Here is a 9,375-nt window from a genome sequence, read left to right as displayed (position 1 = left end):
GTGTCATGAACTTTTGTTTCACTTGAAGAGTAAAGCACAATGCATTTAAGAATTGGAATTATTGCTGCTTCTCAGTCTTTGAGCTCATTCCTGGACTTTTATGAAGTTCATGCCCAATCACATACATTTATAGGAATATCAGGACCCCTTTGCTATGCTGTGCAGCAATATATTTGTGTGATTTCCTCCCATGCAGTGAGATGCTCCCAGTGCAAAAGCACACAGTTTATTCCAATACATTGTTTCCCTAACTCATGTTGTGATTTTCTTTATATTTCTACATGCTTCTATTTCACAGAAGCTGTACCTATCAGCATTGGAGTCTGTTTTCCATTTTGGCAATTGCAGCTGGCAGCTTCAGTAAGCCCTTAGGAGGTGCTGCAGGTGGGTTTGTGACAGGTGGTGGTGTGCTCATACACTGCTGTTCCCTGTGCTGTCTTCCTGTCTTGCAGCCCCACTGTAGCCAAATCTCAGCCCCACTGGCCATTAATAGACCCATGTAGCATACTCCTATAGGGAAAGAGGCACAGAGAGACACAGATAACCAGAGTTTAATAAATAGTTTTGGCAGAGGAGTATGCTTAAGTTGTTTTCCTTGGCAGATAAATTGACACGGTCCTCAAGTGTTTTGATGTATGTTAATCTATTGACAGAACAAACTGTAAGTGGGATAATACAGTCCAGTACAGGCATCAGTTGGCCAAGATAAACACATACTTACATAACTGTTCTTTGCATTATCATAAAACTGACATTTTTGTCAAGGCTTTGTTTTTTTTAATAAGAATAATTTTCACAGAATCTCAGAATCACTAGGTTGGAAGATACCTTCAAGATCATAGAGTCTAAACCAAGGCACCAAGTGCCACATCCAGGCTTCTTTTAAACACATCCAGGGGTGGTGACTCTGCCACCTCCCTGGGCAGGCCATTCCAGTACTTTATCACTCTTTCCATAAAACACTTTTTCCTAATATCCAACCTATATTTCTCTTAGTGCAGCTTAAGACTGTGTCTTCTTGTTTTGTCAGTGCTGCCTGGAGAAAAAGACCAACCCCACCTGACTACAGCCACCTTTCAGGAAGGTGTACACAGTGATAGGGAGACCCCTGCCTCTCCTTTGCTCCAGGCTGAGCACCCCCAGCTCCCTCAGTGCTTCCTCACTGGGCTTGTGTTCTTTTTTTCCCCATTCTGCAGTACACAGTTGGCTTTAATTCTAGCTGAGCAATCCCTTGATGGGCTGAAAGGAACTTGGTTTGAGTTCTCATTTTTAGATATTAAATTTGGAATGTTTTCAGTGAATGAGATGAGCAAATGCCCGGTCTGAAAAATGTGGTTTTTATTTACAATGAAAACCAGTGACAATGTACATAGGGAAAACCCTCTGAAAGAGCTGTCGTGGTTTGCGCTGCTGTCCCTTGTGTCACCTCCAGTTGTGTGTGGCTGCAGGGGACAGGTGAATTACAGACTGCCAGAACTACTCCTCAGACATGCCTTGGAATTTTTCTTACACAGCTCTTTGGCTGATAAAATAGCAACAAAATCATTTTTAGGTGGGAAGCTATCACTTTATTTCTCTAAGGCAGTATGGACAGAGTCAAAGGTGCCTGTGTCATATTTGTTCTGCTTTCACTGCTAATCTAAGTGTGGTTTGTATTTGACTTTGCATCGTGTACAGCACGTGTGATGGTTTGACAGCACTCAACCACAATTATAATCTCTGTCATAGTTTGCTGTTAGAACTGAATAATTGCATCGGTTAGGGATACAAGGCAAATTGTATAAATCTAAAAACTCCAAAACTTCAACAGAATTTTCTTCTTTTTTTTAACTCTATTTAGAGGTAGTAGACAGTTTACATAGCAGAAATTAAATGTACCTTTATATATTTTTTTTTAAACTTTCTGCATTACATCTTGTCCCAGCAATTCAAATTCAGAAGTGCCATGATGGTTTTTTAAATGGACAGAACAGAATGATGAGTTTAAGGAGAGGAGCTGGCAAAGGGAATTGAACAGTGTGGATCGAGAGAAATGTGAATCGCCGCTGCCGCTCCGCGGGCGGGGCTGCGCTGCCGCTGCCGCTGCCGCTGCCGGAGGGTGGCGCTGCCGCCCGCGCGGCCGCCGCGTCCCCGCCCCTCCGCCATGGCCGATGTGGAGGACGGGGACGAGCCCGGCGCCCCCCACTCGCTGTCGGGCTCCGCGGGCTCCAAGGCGGGCGCTCCCGACAAGATGTTCTCGCTGAAGAAGTGGAACGCGGTGGCCATGTGGAGCTGGGACGTGGAGTGCGACACCTGCGCCATTTGCCGGGTGCAGGTCATGGGTAAGCGCCGGCCGGGCCGCCATGGCCGCAGGGCGGGGGGCCTGGGCCGGGCCTGGGGCCGTGCCCGCCGGCCCGGGCACGGCGGGCGCAGGGCAGAGGCGCGGTTTCCGGCAGACGGGGGGGCTGATCCCTCCCGCCTCCGCTTCCTCCTCCGCGCCTTCCCGGAGGAGGAGGAGAAGGAGGAGGGCCCCGCGGGGGCCGGGCCGCCGCGCTCCAGGGGCCGCACGAGTGCCCCCCTGGCCGGCCGGGCCGCGCTCCGTGCGCGCCTCACGCAGGGCCTGGGCCTCGCTGGGCGCTCCGTGAGCGGCCCCGGCAGTGCAGGGCCGCCCTCGTCGTGAGGGCTGGTGCTCGTCTGAGGGCAAATCCCGCAAGCACCTATTTACAGCCGGGCTGAACCGAGGGCTGCGTGCCTGGGGCTGCTCTTTATGGGCTGGGTTTTGTTAAGGCGTTTTTGTTAGGACTGTTTTTACGAACCAGTTACGGATGTACGTAAAAATTTATTTTTCCAATCTGTTAAACCAGGGTGTCTTACACTACTCTACAAGCGTGATTACTGGTGCAGTTTAACAACCACAAATGTACTGTGAAATCTGTTGAGTAAGGGGTTAATTTACTTGGTTTTGAAATCCACAGACTGATTGAAAGCACCTTCATTGTTGACTGATATTACTGTTTTCTGACATCTTTGTTAAATATGGTATTTATCTTGGTTCTTCGAAAACTGTTTAAATTCTTCCTTCACTGTGTGTGCATATCCCATTTTTACTCTTCGGCTGAGTCATGCTCAGTATAACTGTTCTCTCCCTTGGGTGTGCAACACAAAGGGCCCAGCATCCCCTCCAGAGCACCTTGCTTTTGTAGGGCCAGGAACCATGATACTGAAATGAAGTCAGCATTTGATTTGACAGAAAAGAGGCAAAATAATGCAATTCTGTCACTTCTCATAAATGTATTTTGCTGTGAGCCTTCTGTGGAACAGAGGAGGCAAAAGGGTGTACAAGAGGAAAAAAGGGGAAGCGCAGACTGAAGTGGTGGGAAATTGATCTTTAACATAAGCATGTTTTGAAGATTATTTGCTTTTTTATGGTAAGCAGAGACCACTCTGGAAATGTGAAATTGGCTTCCTTTGCCGTGTAAACCATAATTTAAAAAATGTAACAAAATCTTATCCAGAGCTATTGTAAAAGTTAAAAAAGTCACATTTTTTCATAGCTAGACCAAGGGGGTACTTTTAATCTGAAACTAGAAAAAAAAAAAATCTGAAAAAATCTAGTAACCGTTTTTTGGGAACAAACCACATTGAGAATGTGAAACTTGATCATTTCTGACTTCAGTTTAGCAATTTCGCGTTGACCCTGCCAGAGCGGGTCTGGCTCCTGTAGAGCCACTGCGTCTGCAGTAACCTCAGGTGGGAGGCAGTGCCAGGCTGGGACTGGCACTTGTTGAAGGTTAGTTTGACTTTTGCAGGGAAGGAGGTGTTAGCTGGCTCTGTTTTCTCCTGGTTTAACTCCTTGAACCAATGTGGCCTTAGATGCTGAAGGAAAGAGACAAAAATGCAGGTGTTAGCTGGGAAGTGCAGGATTGCAGCTGGACTGGCTTTGCTGTCCTTATTTCAGTCTGACCCCCTTGGGGTTGTGATGTAGGAGTGGGGACAGGTTACTTTGGTGTGGTGGCAGCGATTTCTGTCCTTGGCACTCTGTGCTGAAAACTGCAGCTCTAGGGCTCCACAGGGCAGCTGATTTATTGTGACTTTCTGCTGTGACCCCAGGTCAGTGGGCTCCCACACACCATGATACAAACTGAAGCACTTCAGCTGAATCACTTCAGCTCAGTCTTCCCAGCACCTTGGCCCTTAACTGCTGTTGAAGTACAAATTGTAGGGATAGACAACAGGAAAGTTTTGCTTTTATCTCACTGAAGAAAGGGCAGCTGTTTCAGAGTTCTGTCCTCTTTGTTCTCTATTACCTGAGAAAAGGAGGAATGTCTGGCAGATCAATCTAAAATAGAAATACTGGCCCTATCTGGCAGATACTGCAACAATACTCAAATCTAAATTACTGTAGCACATTATAGTTTTGTCTTGTGGGAGAATATGGTCCAACCAGTGACATGTAAGCCAGATTCAACATCCAGAACACTTATTTAAACTAGTTCCTTTTCTTTGGAGGAGATGAAGATGTGTTTGCTCACATAACAGTTGAACACTTTCTGTTGTCCATGATTTGTGCACCCGTGTCTGTGGCAGCTCGTGTTGGGCTGGAGAAGCAAAGGTGTTTTTCCACTGCCCTGTGTGGCACAGTGGGAAGCCTGGAAGTTGTCACTCTTGTGTCTTACTGAGTCCTGGAGCTGCCATCCAATCCTAAAGCCACAGACTGGAATGCATAAGGATGATAAATATTTTTAATTAGATATTGTTCTGTATTTATTACCATATATTATCAAATGTACCACTATATTTGTATGTTTGTGACTCCTGTGCAAATTAAATGCAGTTACTTGTTAAGAGAAGCTACTATAAAAAGTAGTAGATGGTGGGAGTTGTGGTGAGAGATGCACAGCCTAAAAAATCAAAATTGTGAATGACTTCCTTAAAAGGAAATGCTGACATGTGAAAAACAAAGTCCTGTAATTAGGGTTTGGCTTTGTGCTTGCTCTGGTCTTAATATGCCTGAGTGCCTTGGCACAAATCTGTGGGCTTTTATATCTACAAAATGGAGAAGGCTTTTTTTCAGCAAAAGTTATGAAAATACCAAAGCAATGGAAAATAAACAAAACATGCTGGAGAGTTCAGAGTCCTTCTGATCTCTTTCAGATATATATTTCATTGTCATTTGCACAGTTTTAGAATTGAAGGGGGCTTTAATGTTAAAGAGCTGAACTAGACATCAAAACTTGAGCTTTTTACCACTGTAAATTTATATTAGAGTTTATATTTTCCTCTGATAAAGCTATTCTTAAGATGGAATCCTGAGAATCAAATTGAGTTTGTTCTTGTTTACTTTTAGATGCCTGTCTTAGATGTCAAGCTGAAAACAAACAAGAAGATTGTGTTGGTATGTAGTGACTTCATTCGCTTGTTTTTCAATTGAAGCTTCTCTCAGTATGGTGCATTTTAAGGTTTGAAGGGAATACTGATTTTATTAATGCTCAAAAGTAAACTGTTTTGGTGTTTTGTCCTACATTGTATCATCTTTCTACATTAGTAATACTTTATGCTTTATTTTTGAGCGTTAAAAAAATCAGTTTTCATGTCAGCTGTGCTGTAAAACAAAACAGCTTCCAATTTCCTGTCAACACATACACAGCTAAGAGGTTTAGGTTTCTTTCATTGTGGGCATATTTGAGATCATAATGTAGATTTTTGAAGTGGGTAGGAAAAAGCTGCTTTTTTCTTCAGAGGTGCATGCCAGAAAGCACAATGGTGGTACAAGTAAAAATCCTCTGTTCTGAAATAAATGTGTGTCTGAGATAGAAAGTGGTATTTTTCCCACTCTTAATTCAGAGATAATGGAGGCAATGACTTGGTTGTTCACTTTTCATTTTCAAAAGTGGAATCACTTCAGTTTAAGCATAATCATACTTTCAGTGCCAATGTATGCAAAAGAAGGTCTTAATTCTGAGTGTTTAAATTGGAAATAGTGAAAATTATCTCAAAGAATTTGCTTTAAACCTTTAAGACAACCTTTAAAGTAGTGGTAAACCTTTCCATGCTGTTGAGCTTTGTGTTTTGATGTGTATTGTCTCAACAAAGCCACTGGGGTTTTTTGATGATGGTTTTAATGGGAATAGGGTTTTCCTGTTCAAGATATGTTAATTGGCTTGCTAAGTATTTAAGATAGACAGGAAAAATATAATTTACAGCACTCCTTTGATTGGTACCCTTGTGCTCTTGTGAGGAAAATGTGCGCTAATAAGGGAAAAAAGCAAAGTTCTAAAACATTATTCAGGAGTAAATGGGTAACAATTTTTGTAGTGTTGGAACAGCTGTAGCCTGTGAATAACTCGTGTTGTAAAGTCCCATTTTAGACTATATACTGTGTCACACGTGCCTCCCTGCTGTCATACATTGCAGTTCAAACAGTGCCTTTCACATGAGAATTTGGTGATGCACTCTGCTGTGATAGTGAGTCATAGTGCACTGGCTTTATGTTGCTACTGGGGAGGATAAAGGGAAAAACTTTCATAGTTACACTTATTTCCTGCATAGAACACATCCCTAAATGTGTTCATACAGTCACAAAACCCTGACACTTTATACAAGAAGGTGAGAATATATGTGTTTCCTTTATTAATGTTTGGAAGGAAGTAAAAGCCTTGATGGTGGAACGCATTATCATCAGGATGATTGTGATAATCCAACCTCAGGGGATAAATCAGTGATGACCTGTTTTGTCTGAGGTTTCCAGTGGTTATAAATATTTGAGAGTGATAGTTTGAATCTTGCTGTAGGAGTTGATTGAAGAGCTGAGTGTGACTGGAACATGTTCTTTCTTCTCTTTCAGTGGTTTGGGGAGAGTGCAATCATTCCTTCCACAATTGCTGCATGTCCTTGTGGGTGAAACAGAATAATCGCTGTCCCCTCTGCCAGCAGGACTGGGTAGTCCAGAGAATAGGCAAATAAAATCTGGAAGGATTTCTTTCTGTTGCACTTCCTGGAATGGTGTGTGTGTTATGGCCTATGCTGATGCAGAACAGAAGGTGTCCATCAGGTGACTCAGTGGCTTTGCCTGCTCCAGGAGCAGGGTGGGTTTGGGGCAGGCCTCTGGCTGCTCCAGGTGCAGGCCATGGGCAGTCAGGCTCACTGCAGGGTTCCACAATTCAAACTGGAGATGCTACTTCAACAAATGTATATGCTATGATTAGAGTGTTCTCTGCATCAGAGCACAGAAACTTAGTGCTGCAGATTATACCCTAAACACAGAGCATTTAATCTTTTTCCATTGATAAATGAATCAAATTGAAAGGGTCACCTTACCTGGTCTGATACACTGCATAGTTTACTTCCAGGATAAAGAAAATGTTTCCTAAGTACTATTGTATGCAAAAACACAGTCAGTGTGTTTTTTAAGAAATTATTCTGAGTTTTAATCTAAAATTGACAGGGTATAAAAATTTGCTATGTGCTTTTTCCATGACACTCTATTAAACATTTCTAATTTAGGGTTTCTTTATGACTTTTGTTTTCTTGTATCTCTAAATCTGTTGCTCTGTTATATTCTATACATGATTTCTACAATCATAACATTAAAATTTAACCATGTTAATAACTTCTTTTATTTGTATTTCTGTTAGTGATTATGGAGACATGTATTTTTAATCCAAAGATTTTTTGTACAAAGCCATGTATTTGATATCAGTTAACTAGAGGTGTAGGCAATCTTGCTGGTTAGCTGATTAATATAGGAAGTAAACAAAAGTGATAATTTAAGTAACCCAAGGAAAGAAGGTACTTATTAAATCTAGAGAAAAAGGCTAAATTGTGATTTAATGAAAATTTGGTTAATAGAAATATCTTTATTATCTTTTTATTGGTCACAGTGTTTTGGAAGCATTTTTTTCATTTTTGTGGAAATCCTGAATGTATCATCTTTGAATTTTTTCTTACAGCTGTTTAAGTGCTTGCCTTTAGCTTTGTTTTTTCCTTAAATATCCAAATTACTATGAATCTGAATATATGCTGTGGGATTTTTAAAATATATGTAACAGAGAGGTAGAATTATTGCTTTCAATCTGTAACAAATTCAGGCTTAATAAAATGTTCAATTAATATGGGTAAAATTGAAGCAATAGATTATGCATTGTTTACTTCAAAATTATCATCTTTAATGTTTAATGTGTTTCTCAGTAGGTGTGTTTCTATCTAATTCTAAGTACATTTAAAGAGGTTTATCTTCACTGTATGAAGTAGTTCCAATCTCTGTATCATCAAGCATATTGCAGAATTTACTGTGGGTTTGTTTAATATTGTAATCTTGGTTTTTAAGATGTGATTTTTAAAATGTAGCTTTTGTTTAATTACACACTGAGATAAAAAAATCCTGAGTCACTGTTACACTGTATCAGTTGTTACTATGCCAGATGATGTCTGTCTTAAAACTCAAATGTAAAATATATTAACAGTAGTAATGAAGTGCCTCTAGCATTTACATTGTTGTGGAGTGTTTCTGTTTGTGTAAAAGTACTCCCAAAATTCTTGCTAAAAAAGCAATCAGAGTGGACATGAAAATAAAGTTTAGCTGTCACAGTCAAACTGTATCTCACCTACCACCTGACCTCTGGTAATGCCATCTGGTCCCATCAGAGGACTTTATTCATTTTTCTTTGGTTTATAGGTGAGTATGGAAAGTACCAAACCTTGCTTCTAGCTCATGTCATGTGCATGGCAAGAGTAGCTGAGAATTACAGTTGTGGAAGAGTTTTTCTAAGTGTCAGCTCAAAGGGGTGTTGACACAAATGAGGTATTAGGAAAGTTAATGTTGAAATGAAAGCAGCTGATATTTTTGTGTATCTGTTTGCATATTTTAAGTATCTTGTTGACCAGTAATTGAGGTTCACCCAGAACATAAGGTAATGAATTTTAAGTCCTGCATATTTTCTCTGTGATTTAGTGGTTAGCCTAAGTCCCAGTCTTTCTATGAGCTCTCCACCAGAGAACTTCTCCAAACCACACCCTGAGATGGCTGATTAGTATGGTGGTTAGTACATCCCAGTACATCCCTGTGTCCAGTTCTGCAACTGTTCACCTCTTGAAATGAAAAATAAATCAGTTTTGCTTCTCACCCAAACATACTGTTTTATGAGCAGGTAACACTACCTTAAATGGCCATTGTAAACTCATAGATTAATGCTGATCTGCTTTTCTCCAGTGTTTAATAAATGCTGAGCAGATTTGGATAAGTCAGCAAGCAAATCTCAAAAGTGACTGGAGTAATGAGTATGTGTTGAATCATCATATTGTTTGATTTTGCTTTTAATGGAGTTATGCTATTTTAGAGAAAATTTATGTTCCACAGAAACTGGGAAAGAGTCTAATTAATTGAATACAATGGTCTTT

General features: G+C 41.0%; 1 protein-coding gene across 2 annotated transcripts; it reads left to right on the top strand.

The window, feature by feature from the left end:
- Nucleotides 1-2,129: 2,129 nt before the first annotated feature.
- Nucleotides 2,130-8,466, top strand: RNF7 (ring finger protein 7). 2 transcript variants are annotated; one of them, XM_058031081.1, is made up of 3 exons: nucleotides 2,130-2,321; nucleotides 5,327-5,374; nucleotides 6,824-8,466. In XM_058031081.1, exons 1-3 carry the CDS (start codon nucleotides 2,144-2,146, stop codon nucleotides 6,940-6,942), a joined length of 345 nt encoding a protein of 114 aa, XP_057887064.1. In that variant the 5' UTR covers nucleotides 2,130-2,143; the 3' UTR covers nucleotides 6,943-8,466. The 2 variants fall into 2 exon arrangements, with proteins under 2 accessions (XP_057887064.1, XP_057887065.1); XM_058031082.1 differs by having other exon boundaries at nucleotides 2,130-2,314; nucleotides 6,824-6,880.
- The last annotated feature ends 909 nt before the right edge of the window (nucleotides 8,467-9,375 follow it).

The sequence above is a fragment of the Melospiza georgiana genome, chromosome 10 (genome assembly GCF_028018845.1).
Source record: "Melospiza georgiana isolate bMelGeo1 chromosome 10, bMelGeo1.pri, whole genome shotgun sequence".
NCBI lineage: Eukaryota > Metazoa > Chordata > Aves > Passeriformes > Passerellidae > Melospiza > Melospiza georgiana.
Note: the sequence above shows the minus strand (reverse complement) of the source record. Positions and strands in the feature narration are given on the sequence as shown.

Coding starts and splice junctions, on each gene's coding strand:
- RNF7 (XM_058031081.1), top strand. CDS start 2,144: ATGGCCGATGTGGAGGACGGGGACGAGCCCGGCGCCCCCCACTCGCTG. Junction 2,322..5,326: donor TTGCCGGGTGCAGGTCATGG/GTAAGCGCCGGC, acceptor GTTTACTTTTAG/ATGCCTGTCTTAGATGTCAA. Junction 5,375..6,823: donor CAAACAAGAAGATTGTGTTG/GTATGTAGTGAC, acceptor CTTCTCTTTCAG/TGGTTTGGGGAGAGTGCAAT.